Genomic DNA, 17,886 nt, shown 5'->3' with positions numbered 1-17,886 from the left:
AAGGGGAAAAGGGGGAAGGAGAAGACGATAAAAATCAAAAGCAGCTCAGCGCTGAGGGTGTACTTTCTTTACTTTATTCTGCAATCCCTCGTGGTTGCAAAATTTATGTAAATGCCCTTCAAGTTATGACTTATTACATAAATCTGCAATCTATTAGGAGTTTAAAGTTATTGCTGAGTGGTACCCTTCTTATTTCAAGAAACAAAATTTATGTAAATACTCTTTCTCATCCATTTTACTAATCATCTTCTTATATAAAAAGACCAAAATGGAAGCAATATAATACTCTTCTCATCCATCTTATAATCATCTTCTTGACTAAAAAGACCAAAATGGAAGGGTGCATTTTATGTTTATGAAAAAACAATCTTCCACTACATGCAACTTTGTGAAGTTCTTTAAACCGATCGGTATGGGCCACAACGAGAAACGAAGTGGCTGACGTGGATGGCCACAACGCGGTCGTAACGGAGGGAACACCACCCCTCCTACTCGTTGCTTCTTGTCGTGTTACAATCTGTGCTCATTACCACCGGATGAAACGGGGCGTTTCTTCCCCAATTTCTTCTGTTCTTCCCCAATTTCTTCTGTTTTTTCTTCTTTAATCTTGTCTCACAACAGCGTTGTGAGTTGGAACACCACCCCTAAAATTTGTCTCACAACGCTTTATGCCTCAACGGTGTTTTTTTTGGTTGCCCGTACAATACAGTCTTAGTTTTTAGCAAATTACAATAGTTTTCCTTACATTAGTAAAATGACAATTTTAAGTTTTACGAAACATTTTACAGAGGATGAGAATAGAAAAATAAAATAAGAGGTTGCACAAAAAATACCCTTATAGACTTTAGAGTTTAACTTAAGGGTTGCGTAAATATGTTTTAGGTGTTGTATGGCGTCTATATATATATATATATATATATAAAAAGACATTAAATCGGACACTATAATAAATTTGCCTTTGATTTTACTTATAAAATGCTGCTTTTTGTAAAACATAAATATTTTTATAACATACTACTTTATAACCCGTGAGAACCACGGTTATAAAATTAATTAAACTTTTACATTAAAAAATCAAAATTATTAATTAATTGTTTTAAATAAATTATTACTTAAGAGATATTTTTTTAGTTATATAAAATAATAATCATTGATTTAAATAAATATGTGAAATTATATCACCTTATAATTTGTATTAAGTTTATTTTATTTTTTTAATCTAATGTTATTAATTTAATATAATTAGAATGAAAAAAATTTAAAATTTAAAATTGAGAATCAATTATTAATTTAATGTAATTAGAGTGAGAAATTTAAATTTTGAAATTTGAAATTGATAATTAATAGGTTGACAAATGACATGATAAGTAACATATAATATTAATGAGGAGTTCTAATAGTATGACATTTGTCAATAGGAGAATAAACATATTCATTTACTAGTTTATAACTCATGGAAACCACGGTTACAAAATTAGTTAAACATATTCATTTATTAGTTTATAACTCGTGGAAACCACGGTCCCGTTTGTTTACCTCTTAATTGCAAAATTAAGAGGTAATGTCTTAAAATTCCAGATTCATAGTGTTTGTTTGAGTATTATTTTTTACCTCTTAAACTAAAAGATGCCTCTTATTTTTTCAGATATCAAATGAAGTCTGAAAAATAAAAAAAAAATAAAAAAGCGACGCTTCCTAATTTGCCCTAAACACATCGAGTCATCGACCGCCTCCTCTTCTTTGTTCACTTTGTATCTGCTTGCGTCGCTGTATTCTTCTCATCGACGAACGCAATCGTCGACGAATCCTTCCTCCGGCGCAATCATCGACAGGTATTCGCTATATTCTTCGCATCTGCTTGCGTCCCCTGCTCCCGGCGGTGCTTATCTTCCGTCTCCATCTCCATCCGACCGCAACAGGTATACTATGTATCTTCCGCCTCCTCTTCTTTCTGTTTCATTCTTTTTTCCCCTCTAATTCATTGGTCTTATTCTGTTTCTTCCTTGTTCCCTCTCAAAATTGAAAACCAAAAACGAAATTGTTGTGCTATTACTTTCTGATTTGTTCAATCAAAATCAATATTTGATGTTAGGCTTGATTTTGATGTTATATGCTCAACTTTGATGTTATATGATCGAATGTGAATGTGTTTAAGGAATATGATGAAATGTTGATGTTGGATTTTTGATATTATGTTTGATTTTTTTATACTCTAAATTTTATGTTTACTGTTTGTATAGTTGAGTATTATGTTGAAATGTTGTAGTTGTTGAAAATATGCATTATTTTTGTTGTTGTTATCATGAAATATCCATATTTGTGTTTGATGTTATAGTGAAATCCTATATATTCTTGCTTATATCATGAAATATCCATAAGTTTTATTGAATTTTACACTTGTTTTGTTGAAATAGTTGTTGACAATGTGCATTAGTTTTGTTGTTGTTATCATGAAATATCCATATTTGTGTTTGATGTTACAGTGAAATCATATATATTCTTGCTTATATCATGAAATTGTACACTTGTTTTGTTGAAATAGTTGTTGACAAGGTGTCTTTATGTTGCTTAAATTGTTGTTGAAAATGTGTTTTTGCAATGTTTAACTTCTTGTTAAAACATGCATTTTTTTGTTGAATTGATCAAAGAAATGGGAGAAAAAAAAGGATAGGATTAGCTGGAAGGTTGAAGGTGTAGAAAAAACGTTTCTAGAAGCTTGTTTACGTGAAGTTACGGTGAATGGTCGGGAAGGGAGTAGTTTGAAAGCATTATCTTGGAGGAATGTAGTTGAAAATTTAAAATGGAACACAACTTTATTGCGGACCAATAACAAATGAAGAATCGCTATGACTACCTAAAGTCAAAGTTTGGTGCTTTTTTGAAGTTAAAAAACAAAACCGGCAACGTGTACAATTCAACAACCAATACCTTCAACCTTTCCAAAGAAGAATGGGAACTAGAATCGAAGGTATTTTTTTTTTAGTTATAAAAAACATATTATCATGTTTAAGTAATAAAATATTTTTTTCCAAAGAGTCAAACAAACATGTGGATTCTTTGAAACGCACGCCACTACCCTACCCCGACCTTTGCACACAGTTGTTTGAAGGCGCAACTACGACATGCATAAATAGTTGGGGACCAACTTTCACCCTTCCCCGTCCTACTCAAGAGTCAAGCCACTATAGTTTGCATGACTTTGATGACATCGATTGCACTCAACAAGAAACTGTAGGTCTCAGTGACGAGTCATATGCTCAATCAAAAAAACAAAAGACTACAGATACGGAAAAGAGTCAAAATAAAAGTAAAGATAAGGGTAAAGATGCATCCAATTCAAGATTGCTTGAAATCGGTGAAGATATTGCCACAGTTGCTAAAATATTTGTGGAAAAGCATTCTTTTTCAAATTTGGATGCATGTATGGAAAAATTGGACAAGTTAGGATGGGGAATATTTGATCCAAGATACACTACTGTTGTTGCTCTTTTTGGTGAAGGTGCGGATAAGAAGCACGTGTGGTTAGCCATTGATCCAACTATTTGTGAGAATTGGGTCAAGACTATTGGAACACATTATGGAATGTTTCGCTAAGTAGATTTTTTGAATGTTTTGATGGGTTTTTTTTGGATAACTAGATGTTTGGTTTGAAATAGATGGTTTTTTTTTGGATTAGTTGATGTTTGGTTTGAACTAGATGGTTTTTTTTGGATTACTTGACATGAATGACTTGATGTTTTGGATTACTTGATGTTTTGGATTACTTGATGTTTTGCATTGCTAGATTTTTATATGATATGAATGACTTGATGTTTTGGATGAATTTTTATGTTATATGGTGTTAATATAATTGTTATGTATTTTCAAAACAACAGATTGTTTATGGATTCGGATGAAGAAATTGCATTTTTCATGTTACTATGTTGCTATTGGTTGAATCTAGCATCCAACAGAATTAGAAGGGCAATTGATAATGATTCGGAAATGAGTGGTCATCAACATACACAAGAATTGTTACATGGAACTTCTACACAATGTCATGACCTGATGCGTCTTTCACGTGAAGCATATGTACTTTTATGCAATCATTTTAGACGAAACAATTGGTTGCAAAGTAATAGGCATATGAGCGTTGAAGAAAAGATGGCTATGTTCTTGACAACTATAGCACATAATAAACGGTTCAGGATTATCAAACGAAGGTTTCAACACTCCACAGAAACAGTTCATAGATGCTTTCATGAGGTGCTAAATGCAATGATGATTTTTGCAAAAGAAGTTATAGTGCCAACGAATTCTAATGCAACCGTGAATTCCTCAGAGAGGCATCGTAAGCTAAAAGAAATCTTTCCTGGAGCAATAGGTGCACTAGATGGAACTCTTGTACATGCAGTCATGCCTGCTGATCAACAAAATCGCTATAGGGGAAGAGGAAAAGGTGAATGCTTTCAAAATGTTTTAGGAATTTGTGATTTTGATATGATGTTCACATTCGTATGGGTCGGTTGGGAGGGTATAACACATGATTCGTGAGTTTTGAAAGAAGTTGCATGTAACCCGACTTCAGGCTTTCCGTTCCCTCCTCCAGGTTTTTAATTCTTTTTAAGTTTATTCTAAAATACGATATTAAATTTCTATATATAATATTTCCTTCACTTATGTGTACAGATACATATTACCTTTGCGATACTGCATACACCAACACTCGTGGATTTATGACTCCTTACCGCAACACGAGGTATTGGTTAGCCGACTATCGACGGCGACGTCCGTTAACTAAGGAAGAAAAATTCAATCAAGCACATGCGCAACTCAGAAATGTTATTGAACGTGCTTACGGTGTTTTGAAGGCGAGATTCTCAATCCTAAAGCGAATGGCTCCTTTTCCTTTTTCAATGCAAAGAGATATAGTAGTTGCTTGTTTTGCAGTCCATAATTTCATAAGGAAATGCGATATTCATGATGAGTTATTTATGAAGTTCGAGGAGAACAATGCTCAAGCACAAGGGGGACAAAATGATGGCGAAAACGTACACGTTTATGGAATGGGGTTCACAAGGAAATGAATACATGGATAATTTACATGACCAGATTGCGAATCAATTGGGGTGAAATTAAATTTGTAGGATTTTATTTGGATTTTAGTATGATATTGTGGATTTAAAAATATTTATGCTTGATTTAGATTTGTGTTTAATTTTGATTTATGCTAAATTTGGATTTTATATGGTGTTTATATATTTTTTTAATACATAATTAAGAATTTTTATTAGGTTATTTTCTAAATAAACAGTTGAATTTAATAAAAAAATAAAACAGAAGGGTAAAATGGTTATTTTAATAATTCAGCAGAAGAATTCAAAGGTCTCAACCAAACAGCATGTTAAACATTCAGCTCTTAAAATTTCAGACCCTCTTATAAATTCAGACCTCTTAAAAATTCAGATCTTAAAAATTCAGATCCTGCCAAACAGCCCCTTACTAATCATCTTCTTATATAAAAAGACCAAAATGGAAGCAATATAATACTCTTCTCATCCATCTTATAATCATCTTCTTACTAAAAAGACCAAAATGGAAGGGTGCATTTTATGTTTATGAAAAAACAATCTTCCACTACATGCAACTTTGTAAAGTTCTTTAGTTTTTAGCAAATTAAAATAGTTTTCCTTACATTAGTAAAATGACAATTTTAAGTTTTACGAAACATTTTACTGAGGATGAGAATAAAAAAATAAAATAAGAGGCTGCACAAAAAATACCCCTATAGACTTTAGAGTTTAACTTAAGGGTTGCGTAACTATGTTTTAGGTGTTGTATGGCGTCTATATATATAAAAAAACATTAAATTTGACCAAAAAATTTAAGGGTAATCCAGACCACCTCGGACACTATAATAGATCTGCCTTTGATGTTAGTTATAAAATGCTGCTTTTTGTAAAACATAAATATTTTTATAACATACTACTTTATAACCCGTAAAAACCGCGGTTATAAAATTAATTAAACTTTTACATTAAAAAATCAAAATTATTAATCAATTGTTTTAAATAAATTATTACTTAAGAGATATTTTTTAGTTATATAAAATAATAATCGTTGATTTAAATAAATATGTGAAATTATATCACCTTATAATTTGTATTAAGTTTATTTTATTTTTTTAATCTAATGTTATTAATTTAATATAATTAGAATGAAAAAAATTAAAATTTAAAATTGAGAATTAATTATTAATTTAATGTAATTAGAGTGAGAAATTTAAAATTTGAAATTTGAAATTTGAAATTGATAATTAATAGGTTGACAAATGACATGATAAGGAACATATAATATTAATGAGGAGTTCTAATAGTATGACATTTATCAATAGGAGAATAAACATATTCATTTACTAGTTTATAACTCGTGGGAACCACAGTTACAAAATTAGTTAAACTTTTATAGTGAGAATTCAAAATTATTAATCAATTATTTTAAATAAATTATTAATTAAGATATATTTTTTTAGTTATATAAAGCTATAATCGTTAATTTAAATAAATATGTGAAATTATAGCACCTTATAATTTGTATTAATTTTATTTTAATTTTTATTCTCATGTTATTAATTTAATGTAATTAGAGTGGAAAATTTAAAATTTGAAATTTGAAATGAAGAATTAATAGGCTGACAAGTGGTATGCATTAATTAGGAGGCCTAATAAGGTGACACATGACAAAAGAATAATAAAATATGCATTAATTAGGAGGCCTAATAGGGTGACACATAGATGTGGCAATCGTGTCGTGTCGTGTCGGGTTCATGTCGTGTCGAAACACTAAACGGGTTGAAAGTGCTTGACCCTAACCCGACCCATTTAATTAATGTGTCGTGTCGTGTCAACCCATTTATTTTCGTGTCGAGTTCGTGTCGGGTTTCGGGTTAGGGCTATACCATGAAATATGTCGTGTCATGTGAGGTTAAAAGATTGAGCATGTTGAAAGAGTAGGAGTTGGGTAGGCGAAAAGGAAAAACTAATAGTTTGGAGGCAGAATAGATGAAGTCATAGCATGTTCAGATGACAAAATTAAAAGAGTGTAAGTTGGGGAGGGGATGACAAGGTCATGAGGATGTGAAAGTTGTGAAAGAGACTGGGTAATTTGGGAGAGAATGAAAAAACTGAAATGAAGTCTTTATCTCGATGACTAAATCATTTCAACATTACAAAATGACTCAATTCGAAGGTTTTCTTTTACTTATGGTTTTGGTTTTGTATCTTTCTAGTTTATTTAAATAATTCAAAAAACTTGCATATAAATAAACGGGTCATTTTCGAGTCATATTCGAGTTGAAATTCTCAACCCTAACCTTACCCATTTAATTTTTCGTGTCGTGTCGTGTCAACCCGTTTATTTAAACGGGTTGAAATATCTTACCCAAACCCGTTTATTTCGTGTCGGGTTTCATGTCGTGTCAGTTTTTGCCACCTCTAGTGACACATGACAAAAGAAGAATAAAATATGCATTAATTAGGATACTTAATAGGATGACGCATATCAAAAGGAGATTAAAACTATTCTTATTAGAATAGGGAGATTAGAATTGAGATAAGATATTCAACTATCTTATATAAAGATGCCAAAAATCGATCTAATCCATCAACACAACTCAAAATTATTATGTTTGGTTGATATTTTATATTCTAATAATTAAAACATTTCAGGTTGATCTAACATGTTTAATTAATTACGTTTGAGTTATAATAGAATTTTGTGACATAGTATCAATCTGACAAGCATGTTTACATATATATTTAATTTTAATTTGTGTTATATATAATATTAAAGTAAAATTAACAAAACAAAAACCCTAAAGTCTTAAATTGTAAAATATGACAAATAATGTGTAATTTTTTAAACTTCGAACAATTATCTAGATTTTTAACTTATTTAACTAAATCTAAAAATATAACCTTTAAAATTTAAAAGAATCGACATGAATTTCACACCTAGTAATTTATTTTAGCATTTGCTCTATCTTATTGTTCTTTCAATCGGAGAAGACTTTACAAAACAAGATATTAGAATATTTTTTAGTAGATGAAGTTTGTGTGAAAAAATTATTGTATATTAGACTATATAATAATATAATTATTTATCTTTTTTCTTGGATATGACGTTGGGCATATGACCCTTTCTTGGTTGGTTAATATGGTGGTGAGAAAGTTACATTTACATATTATCATATCATGTTATCTTCCAAATATCCGCAAGTTCGGAATCTTTTCGGCTCGCTTGACCATTTTAACGTAAAACCCTTTCATATAAAGGTGAACATGGTTCCGCTCCGTACGTGTTTATTTACTAAAACTGAAATCAAATTTTAAAAATGTTTTTTACTCTAGAAAACCCAAATTATCGATTTTTTTACTTTCAGTTTTTCGGGTTATATTATTAACCATGTTGGTAAAATTTAACAAAAAAATGCAAGTAATTTACTATAAATTTGCAAATACATTTTTATTATTGAAATTTAATTTTTTTAATAAAAACCATACGAGTTTGTTGGAACATCAAGATTGTTGAAATTAGCTTGAGACGCATTAAGGAGAGGGTAGAGTTTGTTTGCATGTGTAACAATGTTAGCCAATAGCAACCAATGAAAAGAGCAAACTCTTGAATGTGTAAGAGTTACATATGCATATATTGACATAGGGTGTTTGGCATCTTTTCTAAAATGATTTTTGGATTTTTATTTTTTCCAAAAAGTAAAAAATGTCCAAAAGATTTTTGGTAAGTATAAAAGTTCTTTTTAAAACAGTTTTTTTGCCGATAAAAAAAATGATTGTTCAAAACTCATGAAATCATTTTTTTTGTGACTTTTGGTTTATGACATTTAAAAGTCTTAAAAATCAAATCAAATACGTTTTAAAAACCTTCTTTTATAAAATTTCTTTTGCAAAAAGTCTTTTTATAAAAAAGACCTTTTAAGTTTAAAAAATAATCTCAAACACACTCTTAACATCAATAAGATATTATATAAAAATTAAGTTATATCTAAAATATAAATATTTCATTCAGGTTTTAGTTCATGTATATTTATCCTACTAATACCATTAGGCTTTAGAAATGAGATATGACAAGACCTTGTAAAGCTACATGTTAAGAACCGCAAGGAACATATTTGTATAAATTAACATGGCGAAGGTGTTGTTTGTTTTTTCGAAATGAAAATGTATGAAGTCTGTGAACCACCTCTGCAACTCTCTGCAGCAGAAGAGGTGGACCAAACGGATGCAGATTGTAATAAGAAGCGTGTTTATTTTTTTAACATCTGCAGGCTGCAGATATTAAAAAATTTAAAATAAAGTGATTTAATAAACCGAAATAGTTTTCTAATACTGAAAATTTAATAATTATAGTCTTAAAACATTGAAAGAAAATTCATACAACCAAATTAGTCTTACAGTAGCATTTTTAAATAAAATTCATACAACCAAACTTTAATAATTCTCATTCCATATTTCGCATCAATTGTTCGGCAATTTCATCTCGTAACTGGGTCATATATTCACGGTCCCTGCAGTACCATGTGTTGGAATCTCATCTTCATCGTTATCAATGACTGCATTGTTATTCCGAACCGAGACATTTGGTTCATCATCTCGTGCAAAATACTCATCACGTAGTTCCTCTCTTCTTATAAAATTATGAAGCGCGAAACATGCAAGGGTAATGTTTCGTTGTGTAACCAACGAGAATGGTGTCATCTTCTTCAATATAGGGAACCGTGCTTTCAAGACACCAAAAGCACGCTCGATGACATTCTGAAGTTTTGCGTGTGCATGGTTAAATTTTTCTTTATTCGTTAATGCACGTCTTCGATGGAAATCTCCAAGCATAGGTGGCATCACAAAGATAATACTTATCTATAAAAAAATCATTTATTTTTCAAACTAAAGTAAAAGTATTTAAATAACCATAAATTTACCTGATGGTGGAAACGAGAATGGTGCATGTGGATTTGCTAATGCTTCTGATAAAATTCTATAATCATGTGTTATCTCTTCCCAACCGGCCACAACAAACATAAACATCATGTTGAGGCACATATTGCCAATATGTTTTGGTAATAATCGTATTTTCCCTTGCTTCTATATAAATCTTGTTTGTTTGCAGGGACAACAACATGTATCAAAGTGTCATCAAGTGCATCAACAGCTCCTTTGAATACCCGCCGTAGCCTCCTATTATGTCCCGAAATGTTTGGATTCAGATTAAAAGAAGTTGGTACTATAATCTCATGTGCGAAAAGCAACATTTTGTCCAACACTTCATGAAAAAATTTATGAATTGTTTGCTTTAAGTGTTGAAATCTTCGCTTGATAATCACGTATCGTTGGTTATGACCGATCGTCATCAAAAACATAGTTATCTTTTCCTCAACCGATACATGTTTTCTATCCTTTAATGCGTAATTTACTCTAAAGTGCGCACATAGTCTGACAAATGATTCACGAGACATGCGTAGTACTTCAACATATTGTAGAGGATTACGGCGAAGTAACTCTAACGTAAATTCATGTCCCATCATTTCTGAATCATTGTCCCGTACTCGTTTCACACCTATCTTTCAAAAGTAGCGGATGTACAAGTACATTAGAATTATGAGAAGTAATTTTTGTCGTGATCCATTAGGAACTTATTAATCAACACAAGTACCAAAAAACAAAACATAAAACTCAGGTACCAAATAACATAAAATAAAACTCAAGTACCAAATAACATAACATAAAAACATAACACAAGATTCAAGTACCAAATAACATAAAATAAAACTCAAGTAACAAATAACATAACATAAGATTCAAGTACCAAAATAACATAAAATTCAAATACAAATACTACAAATAACATTCAAGTACCAAATAACCAAAAACATAACCACATAGTTCCAATACATGCAATTAAAACCAAAACAATTCAAATATGTAAAGTTAACGGACAATCTTTCCATCCTTCAATACTCCTAAACTTGTAGTTTTCATCTCGATCCATCCTCTTAATATATGTGGATCATTAGGCAAATTTACCCACATCTCTCTCATATTCATGGTGCCTCCAAAAATATGATAAGCAGAAAATCGTAGAGGGTGGTCTACTGGGCCTAAATCGAGCAACTCTAGCTTCTCTAAACATTGGGGAATTGTTGGCACTTGAGTCAAATGTCGTAGAGCTTTTTGCATCTCCAATGCTAAATCATCAGCAGCAATAGAAGCTTTAGGTGAGGCACTAGAAGGTGGATCGGATGAGACACTAGGAGCTCGAGGTCTAGGAATCGAGGGTTTAGCCCTTTTGTTGGGGGTTACTAGAAGGTGAAGTAGTAAAAGGTGAATCAACAGAAGGTGAAGCAGCAGTAGTATTATTGGAAAAGTAATCATCCTCATCTATGTTAATAGAAGGGGTGTCCATAAGCTGTAGTGGTGCGAAATGGAAAGAAGATGATCCATGTCTCGATGGTGTTTGGGATGTGGCATAGATAAGATTATTAGAGGCACTATTTCCATCAAATAGTTCTACACAAAGCTCTGGAAACAATAATGGGACGATTTTCAAAGAAGCGACTTTCGGATGTCCCTAAACCCAATCAATGTAACAAAAGTAGTATAAGAATAAATGACAGCTATATAAACAAAATACATATAAATATATATGTGTGTGTGTGTGTATATATATATATATATATATACCTTTTTAAAGTCCTCCCACTCCTCATTTGTTAAGTTAAAAGTGTTTGATTGAGGATTGTAAAGGTTTCCAGTTTTGTTTTTCAAGTATAACCATCTTGTGTATTTGGCTTTAAGGTTGTGATAGGCGTTTTTCAATTGTCTTTGAGTCAAATCCACACCATACTTTACTTTAATGGTTGTTCCTAACTTGTTCCACGAATGTTTGTGAAAACTCAAACCTTTTCTACCCACAATTTGTACTTCTTCAATACAAGTATGCAATAAGAATTTTAACTGCTCATTGGTCCTTGTATCTTTATCACCCATTGCTAATAATAAAATAAAAATACATACGAAATTCATACTTTAGAAAACAAAACCTTATACCAACAACTTTCAGCATAGCAACAACTTGTATTGATTAAAATAACCAATTTCAACAAAGATTATTCATATTTCAGCAACAATTATGACACTTCAGCAACATTTCGTGACAATTCAGCAACATTTCATGATAATTCAGCAACAATTAGTGACAATTCAACAACAATTTTATGATATTTCAACAATATTTCGTGACAATTCAACAACAATATGTGACATTTTAAGCACAAATTGAAGGCAATGCAACAAGAACTTATCATTAATCAAGATAGAAACAACATCATCAACTATTTGATAAGATTAGCATCAAGATTAAGCAAGAACAAATATTAAACAAAAAAAATCGAAAAATTAATATGAAGCATGAAGGATGAAGTAACGCCACCAACAAAATCAAAATATTCAAAAAACAAAAAAAACAAAAAAAAAAAAAAAAAAAAAAAAAAAAAAAACTAAACAGAATTGTTGCCTACAGTAGCAAAAAAAAAAAAAAAAAAAAAAAAAAAAAAAAAAAAAAAAAACTTACCTGCGATGAGGGACAGCAGACGTTGGAAGGAGAGGCGACCGGTGGTGTCTGCGCAGGGAGGAGAAGCGTCGACGGAAGGAGGAACGTTGACGTGAGGTAGGAAGATACAGATTGCGGTCGATAAGATGAATGAGAATAGGTGTCGGCCGCTAGTTTTTTTTTAGGATTAGGTTTGAAGAGGTTAGAAGTATTTTCCAAGTGTTTTCCTATAACGCCCGCAGATTCGGGCAAGTCAATTTAGAGACAATAAGCGTCAAAAATGACTTTTTGATAGAAGATTATTTAGAATGAATAATCTTAACTAAGATGTATTATATATCACAAGGGTTTCGTGCATGTAAAGAATGTTGAAATCTGAGTTATAACGAAGAAATTATGATCCGTCGAAGTTTCGCAGCAAAACCGGCACAACGTTGTGTGACGTAAAAAGTGAGTTTACGATAAAATAGTTTTTAGACTTATCAATCTAAACGAAATTCTTAGATACGATAAACCGAAAGCATGCATAAAAAGAACGTCCAAATCTGACTTCGTATAAGGAAGTTATGATTTTTCTAAGATTCGGCATAGTAGTATACAGCCCGGAGTTCGAATATTAGATCGACCCATTTTTAGCCGACACAACCTAAACGAGAATCGAAGATCTTGTTAATAGTAGCTCAACGGTAAAAAGACATACGAAGACGGACGTTGGATGACGAAGTTATGAATTTTTAACACACTTTTCCTGTCCCGACCTGTTAAAAATATAACTTTAAAAATAAAGTCAAAATTAGCCGACAGAGTCTAAACGAAATTTCTAGAGTACGGTCCCACCTACGTGTGGATATAAAGAACGTCGATAACGGAGGTCGTATGCGAAAATTACGTAATTTAGAAGTTGGAGGTGGGCTGTTGCGAGGAGAGATGACGTAGACAAATCTCGGCCCTTGATTGATCTCCACGATCTCGCCTCCGAATGATGACAGCTGGCCCTTGCATACGCCCCGCGTAACAGCATTAATCTCCGCGGTCTCGCCTACTCGGTTCGGAAGAAATCACGATGCACCATCCAAAGTCAAACACGTAACCCATCGTATGCGTTGCGTACACTCGTACGTACAACGTTCCAAGGAACGACCAACATACCACTGAAGGTATGCGCAATGTAGAACGCAGCTTGGCCTTATAAATAGAGGTCCGAAGCGATCCGTTTTTCTCACATCATTAGCCATTTCTTTCTCTCTCTAATCCCCCCCAACCCCTCCTAAAGCCCTAGTAACCTCAAGGTGCTAGAAGAAAGCCTCGGAGTGCACGAAGGCTCCGAGAAAAAGAGCTTTTCGGCTCAGGAAGTTTTGCCCCCACAGAGCCTGGTTTTTAGCAAAACCCACTGTAAGTGAATACGCTTACCCTACTTTAAGTATAGCTTATATTTAATATTAGCGTTGTTATTACAAACTTATAATAAATATTTCGGCTATTATTATAACTTATATAAGTGTCGTTATAATATCTTTTTAACTACTCGCGGTACAGAGAATCTCGTTTAAAGGGTCGCACAGGGTTGTTGGATTTCGGAAGTGTTATATGCCAAAATGGTCCTGCCCTCCGGTGTTTTATGTATGGACCCTATCTGTACATAGTGGTTGAAAAATATTGTTTAACGCTTATATAATAATAATACTAAGACTAATAATTAGTCACGGTAAGTATTAGACAAAAATCTAGCGGTAAAGATGCTAGGTTTCGTCGAAAGAAAATAAATTAAAGAAGCGGAGCGCTGTCTGAGTTCGGAATCACCACCTTAACAGGTGAGTGCATAGTTACTTTCATCTTACACATAGATATGAAGTATTTAATATAACTTACATGTTATGTGTGCATATTGTCTGTGTTCTTGATATCTATGCTAAATGAACAAAAGTATACATGTTTTATTTGTTTTAAACTGTATATGTATTTTATACCTATAATTATGATGGGTAAAGATAGGTAGATGAATGATGATAGGTGAAAGAGGATATAGATGAATATTGGCAGCTATGGACTTAGTGCCTAACAGATAACATTGGAAGCTATGGACTTAGTGTCTGATAGATAATCCCTGACAGCTATGGACTTAGTGCGAAATAGATAAACCCCGACAGCTATGGACTTAGTTCCATACAAATAAACATTGGCAGCTATGGACTTAGTGCCTCACATAACGAACATTGGCAGCTACGTAGTTAGTGCCTAATACATAACATCGACAACTATGGACTTAGTGCATGTTGGATAAACCCTAGCAGCGATGGACTCCGTGCCTATTCCTTAGGATAATCCTTAGGAATGAATGAATGAAGGATAAATGATTCTTAGGGTAGATCCTTAAGAATAAAGAAGATAATGAGGATGAGTAATTGGGTTGATTGTTTAATGATTAAACATAATAATTATATTATCGTGGGTTGAAAACCCTATGTACTTACCAGGTTTCACAACCTGGCCCACTCAGTTTATTCATATCACAGGTGTCGATATGAAGCTACTTTACACTTAAAGATTAAGGAAATGTAGATCACTAATGTAAATGAATTTAAGGTCTGCTTATACTTATGTTTCTATATTGACAATGACATCCCAATGTTTTAAAAGGAATAAAATACATTTCTTTGGAAATGCTTTGATAATATATTTATCATGTTTTTTGGGAACAAATTCCACAACATTTTCTTTAAAAGGATACTCTGATTTTCAAAATAATACATAAACAAATCAGTCTTTTTTTGCCCTGAAAATGGGGATGTCACAGTTGGTATCTGTGCATTAGTTTAAGATAACTAGGAATAAAGATTTATTTCTAGACTTTAACTTAGAATGTTAAGCAATGATCATGAGGAGTGTGTCTAATATATTTTAGGTAGTACACCTGAATAGACTCAAGCACTAGCTTATTTAGGGGAGATGCCTAAAATGCTTTTATGTGCTAAATGATTTGTGATGTTTTATGATGCTATCGTTTGATAGGATCTATGGTATGTTGCCAACCAAATCTTGAAACTTTATTTGTTCAAATTTCTAAACATTTAATTACGGTATTAGAACTGGCATGTAACTTTACGAAATGATAAGGAGATTTATACGTCAAACGTAAATAAGGCTTTCCTATCTTAATCCTCGTCACTGCACACCGAACATTTGATTTGGTGTATAGATCGACATGGCAAGAACATGAAGCAGAATCGGAAATGCTAATGCTAATGGCAATCGACAGCATCAACCCCAAGTGATTGAGCAAGTAACCATAATAGCAGCTGCACCTGAGCCAATCAGGATGTCAGGGTACAAGCAATGGATCCAGATGATGTTGGATCGTCAGATGGAAGAGACAAGGCATTTACTTCAACAAAATAGGGATGAACCTACTATGCCTGTCGTGTAGCCCGAACTAAATGAAGAGTTGTCAGAGGAGGGAAATTACAGCCGTACTGTGAGTCAAGTTGGACCCCGAGTAGTAGGAGGAACGAACCAGATAGAAGAGTAGATAGGGATGGGCACATGTATAAGAACTTCTTGGGTGCCAAACCACCAAGTCTTTCTGGGAGCCCAAAGCTAGTGGAGATTATGGACCGGATCTCCGAGATGGAGATGGTATTTGAAAGTTGCAACTGCAGCCATTAGCAAAAGACCGTCTTTGCAGTCAAACAACTAAAGACCGGAGTTTTAAGTTGGTGGAAGTTGCTGGCAGATACAATGTCACGGGGAGAAGCCATGCGGATGTATTGGGAAGCATTCATGGAGTAGTTAAAAATGCAATACTACTCAGAGATAGATTTGATAGACCTAAACAACAAGTTTCAAAACCTGAAGAAATGGAAGATGAGTGTTGATGAGTATGTCACCGCATTCACGGAGAAGATGAAGCTATTCCCCTACTTGGTGCCTACTGAACTCTCCAAGATAGATAGGTTTGATAATGGATTGCCAACACACTTTGACCCAATGGTCAAAATGGCAACTACTTTGAAAACAAACGTTAGAGCAGCTAAGAATGTAGAGACCCAAAAAAGAGAAAAGGGTCTAGAAAAAGATAAGGCGGGAGAAAAGAGGAAGATTGAGTTATCCTCAAGATCTGACAAGAAAGGAAGATTCTCGAAGTCTAACCTGGATGACCAAAAGTATGGAGCCAAGCGGTGCAAAAAGTGCAAGAAGAAGCACTATGGGAGATGCGACGAAGAAGTGACTTGTTACAAGTGTCGGAGGATCGGTCACTATTCTAGAGATTGTACACTTAATGATAAGGTATGCTACAGATGCGGAGACAAGGGGCATATGTCAAGAGATTGCCCGAAGAAAAATGAAGCAGCAAGGCCAAATGCATTGCCAAAGCCGAAGGTAAGAGCATTCCATATGATCCTTGAGGAAGCAGCTGACAATGCAAGGAATCAGGAGTGAGGACTGATATCGGAAGATCGAGTTATGAAGAAACCATTTAGATAGCATCGTGTGGTGTAGCCCAAAATAAGAGGCATAGTCCAGGGTGAACTTGAACACCTATGTAATCATTTCAAGAAATAATAAAAAAAACCTTGGTTATATTATCTAATGTGTTAAATGACTATGTGGAATTATTAAATGGTGACTTGGAAACTGCAAGACAATACTTGGGACGAGTATGAGTAGGTGTGAATGGTAGTAGAGTGTAACACATGTTCCATGTATTATTTAATTTATCTAATCTTTAGGGTTTTCTGCATGGACTCGGCGAGTTAGGGAGCTCCAACTCGTCGAGTAGAGATTACTATGAGGAGGTGGGACTTCAGACCTACTCGACGAGTCGGAGGACTTGACTCGACGAGTAGGAACTGTAAAGAGAAACCCTAATTTGCAGGGGTTTTTACCCTATTTAAAGAACTTATGGCTCATTTGTAGCCTCTTCTTTCGTTCCTACATCCAGATAAACCCTAGTTTGAGCCTTGCACCTTCTTGAGTGAGAGTGAGAGCTTTTGAGAGTGATTTTGGTGTGTTTATGAAGGATTTTGGAGCTTGAATAAGAAGGAACAAGGAGAGAGGCAGTAGATCCGATATCTACTATGTATTAGCAACCATATTGAAGTATAAAGTTACTATCTTGATCTTTAGTTGCTTAGATCCCTTTTCCTTTAAGTAAATGGTCACTTTTGGTGCCAAAAAGGGTGTCATACTCGGATTTGTACTTATCACAAGGATATGGTTCCAGATCTGGATAGCTCTTGGTCCTCAATGACATAAAGTTGCTCACTTTATCCAACTTAGGCCCTTTCC

The 17,886-nt window shown here is 33.3% G+C and overlaps 1 protein-coding gene across 1 annotated transcript; it reads right to left on the bottom strand.

Moving 5' to 3' along the window:
* Nucleotides 1–9,545: 9,545 nt before the first annotated feature.
* LOC145098372 (uncharacterized) lies at nucleotides 9,546–10,303 on the bottom strand. The gene is made up of 2 exons (XM_079036003.1): nucleotides 10,100–10,303; nucleotides 9,546–9,911 (listed from the first exon to the last, which is right to left on the bottom strand). The coding sequence occupies exons 1-2, from the start codon at nucleotides 10,301–10,303 to the stop codon at nucleotides 9,546–9,548; spliced, it is 570 nt and encodes a 189-aa protein (XP_078892129.1).
* Between the last annotated feature and the right edge of the window lie 7,583 nt (nucleotides 10,304–17,886).

Source organism: Lactuca serriola, chromosome 4, assembly GCF_051521515.1.
Source record: "Lactuca serriola cultivar US96UC23 chromosome 4, Lser_US96UC23_V15, whole genome shotgun sequence".
NCBI classification, from domain to species: domain Eukaryota; kingdom Viridiplantae; phylum Streptophyta; class Magnoliopsida; order Asterales; family Asteraceae; genus Lactuca; species Lactuca serriola.
This window is presented reverse-complemented; position numbering and strand designations above follow the sequence as displayed.

Excerpts from the sequence above, each read along its gene's own strand:
- LOC145098372 (XM_079036003.1), bottom strand. The coding sequence starts at position 10,303 with ATGTTGCTTTTCGCACATGAGATTATAGTACCAACTTCTTTTAATCTG. Across the intron at positions 9,912-10,099 it reads ATTATTACCAAAACATATTG|ATAAGTATTATCTTTGTGAT; the intron begins GCAATATGTGCC and ends ATTTTTTTATAG.